This window comes from Stegostoma tigrinum, chromosome 18, assembly GCF_030684315.1.
Source record: "Stegostoma tigrinum isolate sSteTig4 chromosome 18, sSteTig4.hap1, whole genome shotgun sequence".
NCBI lineage: Eukaryota > Metazoa > Chordata > Chondrichthyes > Orectolobiformes > Stegostomatidae > Stegostoma > Stegostoma tigrinum.
Genome location: NC_081371.1, coordinates 60,216,605 through 60,235,278, shown reverse-complemented (window position 1 = coordinate 60,235,278; position 18,674 = coordinate 60,216,605). Strand labels below are relative to the sequence as shown.

The following is an 18,674-nucleotide window of genomic DNA, read 5'->3' as shown; positions in this document are numbered from 1 at the left end:
AACGCGCTGCAATTTTTTACCATTTAAAACATAGTCCATCTTGCTGTTATTCCTACCAAAATGGATGACCTCACACTTAGCAACATTGTACTCCATCTGCCAGAACTTTTCCCACTCACTTAGACTATCTATATCCCTCTGCAGACTTTCAGTGTCTTCTGCACACTTTACTCTACCACTCACCTTAATGTCTTGTGCAAATTTTGACACAGCACACTTAGTCCCCAACTCCAAATCATCTAAGTGAATCATAAACAATTGCAGTCCCAACACTGACCCCTGAGGCACACCACTAGCCACTGACCGCCAACCAAAAAAAAACACCCATTTACCCCTACGCTTTGCTTTCTGCTGGTCAATCAATCCTCTATCCATGCCAATACACTACCTGTGACACCATGCAACTTTATCTTCTGTAGCAGCCTTTGGTGTGGCACCTTGTCAAATGCCTTCTGGAAACCCAGATACACCACATCCACAGGTTCCTCACTGTCCACCATGCAAGTAATGTCCTCAAAGAATTCCACCGAATTAATTAAACATAACCTACCCTGCATGAACCCATGTTGGGTGTTCCCAATGGGACAATTTATATCCAGATGTCTCACTATTTCTTCCTCAATGATAGATTCATGCATTTTCCCACCACTGAAGTTAAGCTAAATGGCCTATAGTTAACAAGGTGTACAGCTGGATGGACACAGCAGGTGAAGCAACATCAGAGGATCAGGAAGGCTGATGTTTTGTGCCTAGACCCTTCTTCTGAAGGGTCTTCTGAAACATCAGCTTTCCTGCTCCTCTGATGCTGCTTGGCCTGCTGTGTCCATCCGGATCTACACCTTGTTATCTCAGATTCTCCAGCATCTGCAGTTACTACTATCTCTGGCCTGTAGTTACCTGCTTTTTGTCTGCTTCCTTTTTTAAACAGTAGTGCCACATTGGCTGTTTTCCAATCTGCGGGAACCACCCCAAAGTCCAGTGAATTTTGGTAAATAATTACTAGTGCATTTGCTATTTCCCCCATCACCTGTTTTAGTACCCTGGGATGCATTTCATCAGGGCCAGGAGATTTGTCTACCTTTAGCCCTATTTGCTTGTCCAGCACTGCCTCTTTAGTGATAGTTTCGAGGTCCTTGCCTGCTATAACCAGGAAAGACCTAAAGAGAGAGCTCAGAAGAGCCAGGAGGAGACATGAGAAGTTGCTGGGGGATAGGATCAGGGTAAACCCTAAGGCTTTCTATAGGTATTTAAGGAATAAAAGAATGACGAGAGTAAGATTAGGCCCAATTAAGGATAGTAGTGGGAAGTTGTGTGTGGAGTCAGAGGAGATAGGGGAAGCACTAAATGAATATTTTTCAACAGTATTCACTCTAGAAAACGACAATATTGTCGAGGAGAATACTGAGATACAGGCTACTAGACTAGGTGGGACTGAGGTTCACAAGGAAGAGGTATTAGAAATCCTAAAGAGGGTGAAGATAGATAAGTCCTCTGAGCTGGATGGAATTTATCCTTGGATTCTCTCGGAAGCCAGGGAGGAGATTGCTGAGCCTTTGGCATTGATTTTTAACTCATCATTGTCTACAGGAATAGTGCCAGATGACTGGAGGATAGCAAATGTGGCTCCCCTGTTCAAGAAGGGGAGTAGAGACAACCCTGGTAATTATAGACCAGTGAGCATTACTTCAGTTGTTGGTAAAGTGTTGGAAAAGGTTATAAGGGATGGGATTTATAATTATCTAGAAAATAATAAATTGATTAGGGATAGTCAACACGGTTTTGTGAAGGGAAGGTCGTGCCTCACAAAGCTTATTGAGTTCTTTGAGAAGGTGACCAAACAGGTAGATGAGAGTAAACCGGTTGGTGTGGTGTATATGAATTTCAGCAAGGCATTCGATAAGGTTCCCCACAGTAGGCTATTGTACAAAATGCGGAGGAATGGAATCGTGGGAGATATAGCAGTTTGGATTGGAAATTGGCTTGCTGAAAGAAGACAGAGGGTGGTAGTTGATGGGAAATGTTCATCCTGGAGGCCAGTTACTAGTGGTGTACCGCAAGGGTCGGTGTTGGGTCCACTGCTGTTTGTCATTTTTATAAATGACCTGGATGAGGGCGTAGAAGGATGGGTTAGTAAATTTAAAGACGACACTAAGGTCGGTGGAGTTGTGGATAGTGAAGAAGGATGTTGTAGGTTACAGAGAGACATAGATAAGCTGCAGAGCTGGGCTGAGAGGTGGCAAATGGAGTTTAATGAGGACAAGTGTGAGGTGATGCACTTTGGTCGGAGTAACCGGAAGGCAAAGTACTGGGCTAATGGTAAGATTCTTGGTAGTGTAGATGTGCAGAGAGATCTTGGTGTCCATGTACACAGATCCTTGAAAGTTGCCACCCAGGTTGACAGGGCTGTTAAGAAGGCATACAGTGTTTTAGCTTTTATTAATAGATGGATCGAGTTCCGGAACCAAGAGGTTATGCTGCAGCTGTACAAAACTCTGGTGCGGCCACACTTGGAGTATTGCATACAGTTCTGGTCACCGCATTATAAGAAGGATGTGGGAGCTTTGGAAAGGGTGCAGAGGAGATTTACTAGGATGTTGTCTGGTATAGAGGGAAGGTCTTACGAGGGAAGGCTGAGGGACTTGAGGCTGTTTTCATTAGATGGAAGAAGGTTGAGAGGTGACTTAATTGAAACATATAAAATAATCAGAGGGTTAAATAGGGTGGATAGGGAGGGCCTTTTTCCTAGGATGGTGACGGCGGGCATGAGGGGGCACAGCTTTAAATTGAGGGGTGAATGATATGAGACAGATGTCAGAGGTAGTTTCTTTACTCAGAGAGTAGTAAGGGAATGGAACGCTTTGCCTGCAACAGTAGTAGATTCGCCAACTTTAGGTACATTTAAGTCATCATTGGACAAGCGTATGGACGTATAAGGAATAGTGTAGGTTAGATGGGCTTCAGATTGGTATGACAGGTCGGCACAACATCGAGGGCCGAAGGGCCTGTACTGTGCTGTAATGTTCTAAAATAACCTTCTTGCCATTAGTTTTCGGTATGTTATTTGAGTCTTCCACTGTGAAGGCTGACATGAAATAACTATTTAATGTCTCGGCTATTTCCTCATTCCCAGTTATTAAATTAGCCTTCTCATCCTCGAAAGGACCAATGTTTATCTTCGCACTCTTTTACGATTTACATATTTATAGAAACTTTTGCAGCTTATTTTTATTTTCTGAGCTAGTTTACTCTCATAATCTATTGTACTTTTCTTTATAACTTCTTTTGTGGCTTTCTTTTGGCCTTTAAAAATTTCCCAGTGCACTAGTTTACCACTACTCTTTTCTTTTTTGTATTTTTTTTCAATCTGATACTTTTGTTTACTTCCTTAGACATCCATGGCTGACTCCCTCTTTTCCTACAGCTCTTCCTTATCACTGAAATATACGTCTGCTGAGCACTGTGAAACATCATTTTGAAACTCCTCCACTGTTCCTCAATTGGCCCACCATAAAGTTTTTGCTCCCATTCTACCATAGCTAACTCCTCCCTCATTCCTTCATAGTTTCCTTTGTTTAAGCACAGGACATAGGTACTGGATTTAACCTTCTCACGCTCCATCTGTATTTTAAATTTGACCGTACTGTGATCGCTCTTTCTGAGGTGATCCCTAACTGCGAGATAATTAATTGTTCCTGTCTCATTACACAGGTCTAGATCTAGGATAGCTTGCTCCCTTGTAGGTGCTTTGAAACAAAAACAGAAATTGCTGGAGGAACTCAGCAGATCTGACAGCAGCTGAATTCTAATGTAGAGTCACTGGACTCGAAACATTAAAGTTACTTTCTTCACACAGATGCTGTCAGAGTTTCTTCAGCTGTTTGAGTTTTTACCCCAGGCTCATATTGTGGGTTTGAATCCTACAATGACAAGAGGTGAAATTTAAACAAATGCTAGCCTAACGATGACCATGTAAACACTGTCAATTGTCAGGAAATTGCCTGGTTCAATCATGTCCTTTACAGAATAATGGGCAATAAATGCTGACCTAGCTAGTAGCACCCACATTAATTTTTTAAAATTTTGAACAGTTCTAGCAACTTAAGCCTGGGCCTCCATGAGGTGTGAAGGGCCAGCAGCAGCAGCAGGAGAATGTACTCCAACACAATCTTCAACCTCATAGCCTGGCTTATCCCTCACTCAATCATTACCATCAAACAGGGAATCAATCCTGGTTCAATGGAGAGTGCAGGAGCAGCACCAGGTATACCTGAAGTTGAGGTGGCAACCTGGTCAAGCCACGAAACAGGACTACTTACTCACCAAACAGTATAAACAGCAAAGTTTTAGACAGAACTGAGCAATCCCACAACCAATGCACAGTAACATATAGCGACAGCCATTAGTTTACATGCAGCCAATGTCCTTGTTTTGTTTAAAGAAACAAATTTCTTAAAAAACTCCAAGACACATCTCCAACTGGTGAATTAAAAATGAATTGCTGTCATTAACATGTCATCATAACAACATCCATTACCTTAACACTGGAGTGCTGATTTCAGGAAGAACTTGAGGCAGTAGAATCCTGGAACAGTCCTGCCCCAAAAAGTCTTTTGATTTTGGAGATCAGTTTGGACATTCCTAAACTGACAATGATACAGAGCTTTGTGACTAGAATAAGGACATGAAGCAGGATGATGGAGTTTCAAACCAGCCAATGGTTCAATGATGGAACAGACTCAGGGGGCTAAATAGCCTCCTTCTGTCCTGATGTCCCTAGCAGCATGTCAATCTTTCTTTTAAGGGTTGCCGTGACTGATGGCATACTCCCTCTGCTCCAGTTTTTACAGTGCGGTTAATACTAACGATGTGCGCCATTCTGTCCTGTCACAGTGGCGATGTGATTCCCAGAGTTGAGTACACAGAGGATGAAAAAAGAACCTGGAGTATTGTCTATCGAGAACTGAAGACCCTCTACCCAACTCACGCATGCCTTGAACACAATCGTGTGTTTCCATTGCTGGAGCAGTATTGTGGCTATAGGGAGAATAATATTCCCCAACTTGAGGATGTCTCCAGATTCTTACAGTGTGAGTAATAGCAAGAATTTGCATTTATATAGCTCCATTAAAGAAGTAAAATATCGCATATTCACCCACATAGGAACCATTAACTCACAAGCACTTTACACCCAAGGCATTCCCAGTCAAGAAATCAAGTTTTGTGTGGCACGGTGGCTCAGTGGTTAGCACTGCAGCCTCACAGCACCAGGAACCCAGGTTCGAATCCAGCCTCGGGTAACTGTCTATTTGGAGTTTGCACGTTCTCCCCGTGTCTGCGTGGGTTTCCTTTGGGTACTCCGATGTCCTCCCACAGTCCAAAGATGTGCAGGCTAGTTGGATTGGCCATGCTAAATTGCCCATAATGTTCAGGGGTGTTTGGGTTATAGGGGGATGGGTCTGGGTGGGATGCTGCAAGGGGCAGTGTAGGCTTGTTGGGCCAAAGGGCCTGTTTTCACACTGTAGGGAATCTAATCTAATCTAAAACAGGCTTGGTCAGAAATGTAGGTTTTAAGGAATATCTTAAAGGAGGTGAGATAAAGAGAGTTAAGGAGGTAATTCAGAATCTCAGGGCTTAGTCGAGGCACTAGCATGGATGGACTGATTAAATGCAGAGATGCACAAGAGATCAGGAGTACTGGAATTCAGGAATCTTTGAGTATTGAAGGGCTGGAGCAGGCTACAGAGATGAGGAAAGATGAAACCATGGTGGAATTTGAGGACCAGGATAAGAATTTTAAAATTAAAATATCAGAGCACTGGAAGCCAAAATCAATCAGTGAGCACAGGGAGAATATGTGACTGGGATTTGGTCCAAATCGAGCAGCAGCAGAAATTTGAGTAAACTGAAACTGATGAAAATTTGGACTTAACAGGTGACATTTCCAGTTGCATGTTCCAGCAGGGGTACAGTATGAACTGTGATTTTCAGTGAAAACATACCCACACCTACACTAACTCACACAGCCACATGAACACTCTCACTTATAAACACATACATAAACACTCATTCACGCACTCTCACATACATTCACTGATATGCACCACATACCAATACTCACAGTAACTCGCATTCTCAATGTCACTCATCCACATACGCACTCATTCGCACACACATACACACTCACTCATATGCACCCATTCACCAACACACTTGTAGACACATGTATACACACACACACACACACACACACACACACACACACACACACACACACACACACACACACACACACACACATACTCATCCACATGTACACACAAACTCGCACACAAGCACACTCATCCAAACACGATGCCCCCCACACTCAACCACATGCACACACACTTACACAACTCATCCACATCATCACACATACACTTGCACACAAACATATTCACCCACATATGCATATACCGACCCTCATGTGCTAGCACATAGGTACATACACATTCACCCACACATGCACACACCCTCACATCCTCACACAGATACATGCACGCACATGCACGCACCCACACACACACACCCCTCACATCCTCACACAGATACATGCACGCACATGCACACACACTCACATACAGGTGCAATTTGATGTCTCCAAAGGTGAATGCCTCGATGAGGTGATTTTGATGCAGTATTGATGTATTTCGTTACTCACTGACGAAAGGGGAAAGACTTCAGAAACAGAAACTGACTCCTGCCTTTATTTTGATGCTCCAAAGCTTGCACAGGCTTCCGTCTGCGTCCAGTGGCTGGTCTCTTGTCTTCCCGGGATTTCCTGGCAGGTCTGGCATTCCGCGTTTTTCATTCCACACAGTACATCCGACATGGGTTGAAACCGATGTACACACCAGAACCGTAAGTGTTCCTTTTTAAAGGAAAGGCTTTGTGACTCATAATGAAATCAAACCAGGAAGTGCTTAATTGTCCACAGTGTGGAATTAATTCAGCTGGTCATTTGAAGAGGCCAGAGGTCTCAAAATTGTATTCCATCCAATAGTAGGTATAAAAATAAGCACAGAACTGTTAATGTTACAACCTAAAGTTCTAGAAAAACAAGGGTGACGGATGCATAGGAATACCACTCCTGTAAGTTCCCCTCGAAGTCACATCCCATCCTGACAGGTGTATAAAGTGATCAGGAAGGCATATGGTACACTTGCTTTTATTGACCAAGGCACACAGTTTAAGAGCAGCGAGGTGCTGCTGGAACTGTGTAAAATGTTGATTAAACCTCAGCTGGATTATTGTGTGCAGTTCTGGAGTCCACATTATGGAAGGGATGTGACAACACTGGATAGGATCAAAAGGAGATATACCAGGTTAAAAACGAAATGAATAATTGCATATGTTGAAAATTAGAATCACAAATGACAATTGCTGGAAAAGTTCAGCAGATTGGGCATCATTTGTGGAGAGAAAGCAGAGTTAACATTTTGGGCCCAGTGACCTTTCTTTGGGACAGATTTATCAGGATGTTGCCTCGGCTGGAGAGTTTCCGTAATAAAGAGAGTTTGGACAGACTGGGGTTAGTTTTCCTCAAAACAGGAGATTGAGAGGAGGCACGATTGAGGTGTATAAAATTATGGGGGCCATTAATGGGATAGACAGGAAGAAATATTTCACCTTAGTGGAGTGATCAATGACTAGGGGACACAGGCTTAAGATATTAGAAGGTTTAGAGAGGTAATGAGCAAAACCTTCTTCACCCATAGGGTGGTAGGAATCTGGAACTGACTGCTTATGGGGATGGGAGAGGCAGAAACCCTTATTACATTGAAGAAATATTTAGATGGGCACTTGTGATGACAAGGCACACAAAACCATGGGCCAAGCGCTTGGAAATGGGATTAAAATAGCTATAACAAGGTGAGGAGCTGGATGAACGCAGCAGGACAAGCAGCATCAGAGGAGCAGGAAGGCTGACATTTTGGGCCTTGAATCTTCTTCAGAAAAGGGTCTAGGCCCGAACCATCAGCTTTCTTACTCCTCTGATAATGCTTGGCCTGCTGTGTTCATCCAGCCCCACACTTTGTTAGGAAAGTCTTAGCTCAGTTGTATGAAGGCTCAAGGAAGAGACAGTTAGATGCTCCAAACTGGAAGCTGAAGCCACAGCTAAGTCAGAGCGTCAAAGCAATACAGCTGGGAACTCTCTCTGGTGTGACTGTTGTAAAGGAATGCTTTTAGGATTGTTGGGAATCTATCCATTTCAAAAACTTTAAACTCATCTTATATGCCAATTTCTGAAGAAGGGTCTGGACCCGGAACATCAGCTTTCCTGCTCCTCTGATGCTGCTTGGCCTGCTGTGTTCATCCAGCTCCACACCTTGTTATCTCAGATTGTCCAGCATCTGCAGTTCCTACTATCTCTAAAAATAGTTAAAGCGTTTTATTTTCTGACAGCTGCATACTCAATAGGCTGAAGGGCCCTTTTTCTGTGCTGTACATCTATATAATTTTATAACTCAATGGCATCACTGCTATTCCAGTACAGTGATAACTCTGCAACTCCCTCGCTAGCAGTGCCATGTGGAATGCAGCAATCCGGGAGATAGAGCACCACCAATGGCACTGGCAACTAAGGAATGCGCTTGATCAGCGACACCACTGTTCCAATAACTAATTTATAAATATTTTCCTTCCATCATGGAATTTCAAAATATTTCACAAGGTTAGCACTGTTGCCTCACAGCATCAGCGACCTGGATTCAATTCCACCCTCGGGCATCTATCTGTGTGGAGTTTGCACATTCTCCCCGTGGCTGCGTGGGTTTCCTCCAGGTGCTCCAGTTTCCTCCCACAGTCCAAAATGTGTAAGTCAGGGTGCATTAAAACTGAAAGAACTGTGGATGTGCTGCACCATGAACACAGACAGAAGTTGCTGGAAAAACTCAGCGGGGCTGGCAGTGTCTGTGAAGAAAAAAATCTGAGTTAACATTTCGGGTCAGGGACCCTTCCTCAGGAGTTCTAAGGAAGGGTCACCAGACCTGAGACGTTAACTCTGATCTTTTCTTCACTGAGGCTGCCAGATCTGCTGAGCTTTTCCAGCGACTTCTGTTTTTGTTGCAGGTTAGGATGGATTGACCAGAGGAAATTGCCCATAGTTTCCATGGATGTGCAGGCTAGGTGGGTTAGTGTTATGTTATTTTTGTAATTGTATCATCTGAAAAACAGCACTTCTGATACTGCAGTCCTGCCCCGGGGAGAATCAATTTTATCTTTGCTTTATTTACAAGAAATCTATTCCAGTTGGGCCCAGTATTTTGACCAATCATTTACCAATGGCTAGAAAGAAGCGTTGATCCAAAATCAGAGAGCTGGAAGATTCATCCCAATTATTTCCTGTTCAAAAATCTTCCACAACTAGTCAAGATCCATCCCAAAATATCCAGTCCTACTTTCAAAAAATACCCAACCATTGAGGATTCACAGGCCTCTAGGATCCACAGGCTGGAGATTTCCAGAATTTACAATCCCTTCAAGTGAAAAATTCTCTCCTCATTTCAGCCCCAGATGATACGCTCCTTATTCTGAAACAATGATGCCCGGTTTTCGACAGTTCCACATACCGCTACCACCCCCCCCCACCCCACCCACAAAAACCAGAAGAGATAATCTCTAGGCATCTACCCCACCAAGGTGTTCAACAATTTCAATGAGAGTCATGAACAAATATTTACTTTAATAAACTTTAATTTAGAACACAACCAGGCCATTCAGCCCATTTAATCGATGCCGGTGTTTATGCTTCCTATCCCTGTTCTCTCGGCCTCTTCATCCTCGTTCCCTATACTTTTCTCCCTCATGAAGAGCATTTTCTCCCTATCTTCAGCCAGAGAGCTGTTGGCCTGTAGAATTCCTTGCCACGGAGTGCAGTGGAGGCCAAGATGTTAAATGTCTTCAAGGTGGAGGTTGATAAATTCTTGATCTCAGAAGGAATATAGGGCTATGGGGAGAGTGCGGGTAGGTGGAGTTGAAATGCCCATCAGCCATGATTAAATGGCGGAGCGGACTCGATGGGTCGAATGGCCTTACTTCCACTCCTATGTTTTATGGTATTATGTCTTATGATCTTATGAATTTACCCAGATTCCATGTAAATGTATCTATGTTATTAGAGTCAACCACTTCCTGGAGCAGTAAGTTTTACATTCTCATCATCCTCTGGACAAAGAGGTTTTTCTTGAATTCTCTATTGAAATTATTAATCACTATTGAATATTTATGCCCCTAGTTTTGGACTGTTCCAACACTGAAAATATCCTTTCTGCATCCACCTTATCAATTCAGTATTGTAGACACTTCTGAAAGGTCTCCTTGAGATCAAAATTTGTTCAATATCTTCTGTTGCAGTGAAATTGAAGTTAATCAAATTCAGTTGACCCAAAACTTTAGTTGTCAGCTGATCCAGCCAACAAAACTGGGTGTCCAGTAGAATGTCCATGATTGTTGTGTTATGTCTCATGATTGGCATGCTAGTGTAACTCTAAGAGACGTGCCATTTACATCATCACTGTACTCCAGGATGTGACGTGGGGCTATAAAGACTCCAACTTGCCTCAGACCACCCAAAGCACAACATGCTACAACGTGCTCTTGAGATGCTGCTTGGCCTGCTGTGTTCATCCAGCCTCACATTTTATTATTATGCTACAAGAAGCTTCTCTATGTACTTTAATAACTTGATGTTAGCCCAGACACTGATTTGATTTTGCACTTAGTGGGGTGTTTCACCTGATGCTGCAGTGCTTAAGTTGTCCCTTGTAATGCAAAAAAATTGGATGTCAATTTAATGGAATTGAAGAAGGGATAAGGTCGATTATGAGATCTTCACCTTCAAGTCACATGCTATGATTCATATCATTTAAAGTTATAGTGTCTGTGAGAAATAAAATGGCAGTTATAACGCAAATGTTTGGATTGGTAACTCCAGATTAATTTAACACAATCCAGTTTATCACAGAAACACAGACATATGGGAGATAAAAGCAGGAGTAGGCCATTCAGCCCTTCAAGCCTCCTCCACCATTCATTATAATCATGGCTGATAATCAAGCTCAATGTCCTAATCACGGGGAATTGGTGGCCTAGTGGTGTCGTTGCTGGACTGTTAATCCAGAGACCAGGTAATGTTCCCAGGACCCAGGTTCAAATACTGCCACAGCAGGTGGTTGAATGTGAAATCCACAAAAAAATCTCTAATTAAGAGCCTAATGATGACCATGAATCCAATGTCGAAAAAAAATCTGTCTGGTTCACATAATTCCCTTTAGGGAAGGAAACTGCATTGTCGCTTCATCTGGCCAACATGTGACTCAAAACCCCCAGCAAGGTAGTTCACTCTTAACAGCCCTCTGGGCATTAGGGATGGGCAATAAATGCTGCCTGGCCAGCAATGCCCTCATTCCATGAATGAATTTTAAAAAATCTTGTCCTCCCCAATATCTCTTGACTCCTCTAGCCACAAGAACTTTCTGTACCTCCTTCTGGAAAACACAGTGTTTTAGCATCAAACGTGTTCTGCGCCAGTGAATCCCATAGGCTCCCCACTCTCTGGGCAGCATGGAAGTTGGGCCAAAGGGCCTCTTTCAACACTGTAAACCTCTATGACTCTTGCTGAAGCAATTTCTCCTCATCTCAATCCTAAAAGATTTACCTCTTATCCATAAACTATGAGCCCTGGTACTGGACACTCCACCATCAGGAACGTCTTTCCTGCATTTAACCTGTCTAAGTATGTGACCAGGCCAACCAATTGGAGCAGAGTTAGGCCCCACTACAGCATGAAATCATGTATGACCCACCATTTGGCATTTGAGATCACAGTGACTCCCTGCAAGTATGACTGAGGAGAACAATGACCCTGAAGATTGTGATGAAAGCCCATTTGCTCACTGAGTCAGCTGTCCGTTATCTGGCTGAAACCTGCAATGCACCTAAAGGTGCCCTGAGATTTTACACTGCAGCATGGAAATATGACAAAGATATTTGATTTCATTGATGCAGTAGTGAACCAAGAACACAGCATTGCTACTGAGTTTTTCCAGACGTAACTCCCAGTATGTTTTAATGTCTTTGACTGTACAAGCTGAGGCCATTGTAAAGATGGACAATATTTTTCATATATTTATTGCATCGCTGTGTTTTTGTTTGTTTTTGATGTTGAGCACATTTGCTAGCAAAACCAAAAGAACTGCAGATGCTGTAAATCAGGAACAAAAACGGAAGTTGCTGGAAAAGCTCAGCAGGTCTGGCAGCATCTGTGAAGAAAAGAAAAATTAGATTTGACGTTTCGGGTCCGGTGACCCATCCCCAGACCTGTTCTGTGGAAGGGTCACTGGACCCAATAACTTTGATTTATTTTTTTCTTCACAGAAGCTGCCAAACTTGTTGGGCTTTTCCAGCAGCTTCTGACATTTGCTAGCAAATTGGGTTACACAGGGCTTCTCAATTACCTCAAAGCTCCAGTTATAAATCTGTGGGTGGGGGCCCCTGCGAATCAACTTATTGCAATGGTTAAAGCCCTTTGGTACCAGTATCATCCTTATAGATATTTTTGCACCTTCTTTAGTGCTTCTGTATTAATTTTGCAATGTGGAGAATAGAACAATATTATTTACTCCAAGTGCAGCTTTAATGTATGTTCCTTATAAGTTTGCCATAAGTTCTCTGTTTTTCAATTCTATTCTTTCAGAAATGGCTCACAGTATACAGCCTGCATTGGCTCAACTCTGTCACTGCACTTTGTATCAATAGACCCTGCTCCTGTGAAGACTTGAATGATGTCACTCTTTTGTGTGTTTCTTCCTACTTTTAGGGACGTGTGTCATGAGTTGCTGGGGCATGTGCCACTCTTTTGTGACCCAAAATTTGCCCAATTTTCACAGGTCAGTGCAACATATTTCAAACTGCGCCTTGAAGTGTTTCAATGCCTTGACATGAAGAAAACTGTTTTGAAGAACAATAGCTTTTGCTCTCTCTGTCTTCTCTCTCTCTCCCTCTCTCTCTGACTCTCTCTCTCTCGTTCTTTCCTCTTTTCATTCACAGGATGTGAGAACCAATGTTAAGGCCAGACTTTACTGACCTTCTCCGACTGCCCTTGAATTAGGTGGCTAACTGGGCCATTTTTAAAAAGAAAAACATTTTTAAGTAACGTAAGCATTTCTGGGAAAGCCAGAATTTATGACCCATCTCTAATTCCTTGTGAACTTATTGACTACCTCAGGCTATTTAAAATCAACCACAGTGCTGTAGGTCTGGAGTCTCATGTAGGCTGGGCTGGGAAGGACAATGGACTTCCTTTATGAAGGATGTTGGTGAACCAGACGGGGCTTTACAACCATCTAGTTAGTTACATCATCACCATTATTAGTTTTTTAATTCTACTTTTATCTACTTAGTGAATTTGAATTCAGGATGATTGAAACATTAATACAACCCTCTGGATACTGCAAATGCAGGAAATCTGAAACAAAAGCTGAAAGTGCTGGAGAGACTCAGCAGGTTGGGCAGAATCTATGGAGAGAGAAACAGAGTTAATGACTCTACTTCAGAACTGTAAACTCTGAAGAATCATTCCAGACTTGAAATATTAATTCTGTTTCTCTCTCCACAGATGATGCCAGACTTGCTGAGTTTCTCCAGCACTTTCTGTAATGAGAACAACCAATGGCATAACAGCAAATGAGCTTCAAGAACACCAAAGGAGGCATAGTTCCTGCTTTTAGATTTCCACCCAGCAGGCATGCAACCCCCTTGAATATGTTGACTGTGGCCTAACCACTGCTAAAAGAGACCTTGCTGAAACTAACAGCTTATTTTAGTGGACGACAGGAGAAGGAAACATAGAAAATATGAGCAAAAGTAGGTCATTCAGCCCATCAAGCTTGCTCCAGCATTCAAGTAGATTGTGGCTGATCACTTACCTCCACTATCCCACATCCCTTGGGATCATTAGCATGGGAGACCTACCGATTCCTGTCTTGAATCTACTCAATGACTGAGTTTCAACACCTTCTGGGACTAAATATTTGAACAAATCACCATGAAAATGGTATTGATGCAAGAGACACAGATAACTTAAGTTTACGAAAACAGGATGTAGAAGTGGTTTGGGTGGTGATAAGAAATGATAAAGACAAGTCACATGGGGGTAGTGTACAAACTCCAGAAAAGTAACTAAATGGCAGTGGGGAGAACAAAGGAAAAAATTAGAACAACTTGTAAGGACGAGCTGGTGATAATCATGGGCGAATTTAATTTACACACTGACTGGAAATTTCAACCCAGATAAAGCATTCACAGAATCTTCGAGACATTTCTGGAACTTTACGCTCTGGGGCCAAACAGAGGGCAGATTATACCAGACCTAATACTGTGTTATGAGATAAGATTAGTTAACAGAGAACCCACAGTGAAGGTGCACCCCTGCCTTTCTGGGTAACAATCGCCCTAATATGACTGAATTTTACATCCAGTTTAGGAGACAGAGGAGTGCATCCAAGACAAATATTTAAACTTAAATTAAGGAAATTATGTGGGTATGAAAGCACAGGTGTCTAAAGTGAAGTGGCAAATTAGGCTAAGGCATAGGTCACTAATTGCCCATTTTGATAGGATTTTTAATAAAGAGGGGAAAATAGCTGTGCGGGAAAGCTAGACAGAAATAGAAAGATTGATAGCATGAGTTTCTGTGGAAACGTTAAAAAGGAAATAAATCTTTAAAGTTTTAAAGCTTGAAAGGTTTCATGAAGTCGAGATTATGTTTGATCAATCTCTAGAAATTCTTTGAAGAAGTGCAGTGTGCTGCGGTGATAATGCAGGATATGAGGAATATTGGATCAGCTATGATCATACTGAATGGAGGAACAGACTTGAGGGGCTCAATGTTTGACTGCTGTTTCTATTTCTTAAGGTAAATGGTAACTGGAAACTTTTATTGTACTTTGGTTCCCAGTAGGCATTTGACAAAGTATCGGACCAAAAGTTATTGTGGAAAATAAAGGCTCATTGTGCAGGCGGTTGTATGTTGGTGCAGGTAGAAGAATGGCTGACTAACGGGAAGCAGAGTGTACAAATAGGTGGGTGACATTCAGGGGTTGGCCAGATGTGATGAGTGTGTACTATAAGGAATAATGCTGGAACCTCGGCTGTTTACAATTTATAAAAGTGACATGGGTGAAGAGGCTGAGATTATGAGGGCTAAATTTCTTTTAATGCCACAAAGATACATAGAAAAGTGATTTAAGAAAAGGACACAATGAAGCTACAAGAAGATCTAGATACGTTTTATGTGAGTGGGCAAAATCTTCCAAATAGAGTACATTATGTGGGAAAATGTGAAATTGCCCATTTTGATAGGATTTTTAATAAAAAAGTGTATTATCTAAATACTAAGAAATTGCAGAGCTCTGAGATGCAGAGTGATGTATCTGTCCTCCTGTATGGATTATTAAATGTTGGTATGCAGATACAGCAAGTAATTACTAACGCTATTAGAACATTATTGCTTCATACAAGGGATTTTGGTCTCTTTCCTAAAGGTAGGATGTATGTACTTATGAAGGAGCTCAGTTAAGAGTTTGCCAGACTAATACCTGGAGTGGGTGAGTTGTCATATAAGGAAAGACTGCACAGAGTGGACTTGTATCCACTAGAGTTTAGAATAGTGAGCGGTGTCTTGGCTGAAACATAATAGGTCCCGTGAGATCTTGACAAGGTGCGCGTAGATGAGATGTTTTCTCTTCTGAGAGATTTTGGAATTTAGGGAAACAGCTTTCTGCATCCACTGTGTCACAACCTGTAAGAATTTTGTAGGTTGCAATGAGATCTCCTCTAATTCTTTACAACAATCCTACTGCCACAAAAGTTAGTCAGTTGAGTCAGTGTCGCACTTCCTCTCTAGCAAATGCACCTTATTTAAATAAGGAGGATAAAATTGTTCACAATACTCCAGCTGTAGGTGAATATCCGGTTCTTCAGTCAATAGCAGACTAGGAGAGGTTTGATTGGGGAATTAGACCCCATGGGCCAAATTCCAGCAGCAGGGGCACTGACGAAAAGAAATACCCACCTGTACCCTTCTTCCTCAGAGTATCTGAATTGAATAGTTCTCTGGTCAGAACACAGCCGGAGCACTGTGTTCAGTACTGGCAGCTGGGGAGACATTCAAATTATTTTCAGTGGAAATGCAGACGTTGTCACTCCTGTTAGGGTCTGAGTTCTGACGAAATCTTAGAGATACTGAGGATTTACAATTTACGCAGGAGATGAATTAGAAAATCATACAGTATAGAAGAGTGCCTTCAGCCCATCATGTCTGTTCTGCCAAAAATACATTACTACCTACACTAGTCCCCCATTCCGCCACTGGGCCCATAGCCTCAAATATAATTACTATATTATTGTTGATGATATAGATGCATGAATCTTTAAGTTAAACGTGACATATAACGGAATACAGCTTCAGATTCCCATCCTCCAGTCACGCCTCAACTTTCAAAACTCTGGAATTCTCTCCCTAAACTATTTTGCTATTTTTCTTCTCCCCTTCCATTTAACATCCTCTGTAAAACTCATCGCTTTGATTTTGATTGGTTGCCCATCTTGGTATCTCTACTGTGGCTTTTTTTTTGCCTGATCAAACAATTTCTTAATGTCAAACATGACATGTAATTACAAACTGTTGTTGTAGGATAAAAGCAAAATGTAAGGAGTGTGGGTAGAGGTTCTTTCCTCGTGACGTTGGGTAGGAAAGTGGTGGGATAAATGCTGTTATGACTTAAATTATTAGGGATGAATGGCCGACTTCATCTAACTTTGTCTAACTGGTAAGTTCCTTTCATTTTCAGGCCTTTCACTAAATAGCTGTTGTTTGTCATTTCCTATGCTTACAGGAAATAGGACTTGCGTCTCTAGGTGCTCCAGATGAATTTATTGAGAAGCTTGCTACGGTATGTAGGAAGTCTCATTTCATTTCTGTCTGTCTATAATTTAAATTTTACCTGGTGACTTGGAGTGCACACACATGGGAGAGATGAACAGGAGGATACATTGAGATCAGGAGGCCAAGAATTATGTGGAGCATGAACACTGACACAAACCATTTGGGCACAAGAGACTGCCTGGAGACTCAGTCTAACTGTGCAGTTCTATTTTACAAGATCTGTGAACCAATTTGGTCTGCATAGTATAAAATTAACTGAAGTCAGTGTAAAAATAGATTTACTGGAATGACCAAAACTGAAAGCCTATGCCTATTTGGAAAAATTGAACAATGGGTGGGTGGACAAGCTTGGGACTTTTTCTCCAGAAGATGAAAGAATTTGGAATGAAATGATATCTTTAACATTATGGAAAAGTTTGATAGGGCAGAATGTAGAAAAGATACTTACACTTGCAGGAAAGTCCATTACGAGAGGCTATCGATATGAGACAATCTTCCTGCAGTTATACAGCGCCAAGAAGAGGCCTCACCTTGAGTATTGTGCACAGTTTTGGTCTCCTAGTCTGAGGAAGAACATTCCTCACCAGACTGATTCCCAGGAAGGCAGGACTGACATATGAGGAAAGATTGGATCGACTGGGCTTGTACTCGCTGGAATTTAGAAGGATGAGGGGGCATCTCATAGAAACATATAAAATCCTGCTGGGACCGGACAGGCTAGAGGTGGGAAGAATATTCCTGATGTTGGGGAAGGCCAGACTAGGGGTCACGGTCTAAGAATAAGGGGTAGCCATTCAGAACTGAGATGAGGAAGAATTTCTTCACCCAGAGAACCTGTCAAATTCTCCACCACAGAAAGCTGTTGGGGCCAGTTCATTAGATATATTCAAGAGGGAGCTGGGCATGGCTTTGTGGCTAATGGGATTGTGGGGTATGGAGTGAAAACAGGAGAGGGGTATTGAAGTTGAATGATGAGTCATAATCATGTTGAACAATGGTGCAGGCTCGAAGGGCCGAATGGCCACTCCTGCACCTGTCTTCTATGGTTCTATGTTTCTAATAAATCCAGACAGGAATCCAAGAATGGCTCCACTCCAAGAAATTGAGAATGTAGAACTCGGTCCCTCAAAGTGTGTTTGAAGCAGATGAATTTAATAGTAATCTAGATACACACATGAGGAAGAAACAAATTTTACTTGATTTAATCTTGGGATGTGGCCGTTGATGGCTGGACCAGTATCTATTTCCTCTCCTCAACTCAAGGAGGCGATAGTGAGCTGCCTTCTTGAACCCTTGCAGTTCACTTGATGCAGAGATGCTCACAACACTGATAGGGCGGGAGTTCCAGGATTTTGACCCAGCAACAGTGAAGCAACAGTGATAAAAAGTGATATATTTCCAAGACAGGATGTTGGGTGGCTCGGAAAGGATTTTGGTTACTTCTGTGTAACAGAAACAGAAGAAGGCTCTTGTGGAGCAGAATCATGCTTGGGGCATCTGGTTAAATAGTTTTTAAAAAGTCAAAAGAACTGCAGATTCTGTAAATCAGGTGCAAAAACAAAGTTGCTGGAAAAGCTCAGCAGCTCTGGCAGCATCTGTGAAGAAAAGAAAAATCAGAGTTGCCGTTTCGGGGAAGGGTCACCAGACCCGAAACGTTAACTCCGTTTTATTCTTCACAGATGCTGCCAGA

The 18,674-nt window shown here is 42.3% G+C and overlaps 1 protein-coding gene across 2 annotated transcripts in view; it reads left to right on the top strand.

Moving 5' to 3' along the window:
* The window catches only part of pah (phenylalanine hydroxylase), a 90,812-nt gene that overhangs the window by 52,611 nt on the left and 19,527 nt on the right, over window positions 1-18,674 (top strand). For both annotated transcript variants that reach the window (XM_059652584.1, XM_048549293.2), the window contains exons 6-9: window positions 4,891-5,087; window positions 6,762-6,897; window positions 12,857-12,926; window positions 16,935-16,991. In XM_059652584.1, the coding sequence (XP_059508567.1) occupies window positions 4,891-5,087; window positions 6,762-6,897; window positions 12,857-12,926; window positions 16,935-16,991 (460 nt within the window). The remainder of the gene's footprint in view (window positions 1-4,890; window positions 5,088-6,761; window positions 6,898-12,856; window positions 12,927-16,934; window positions 16,992-18,674) is intronic.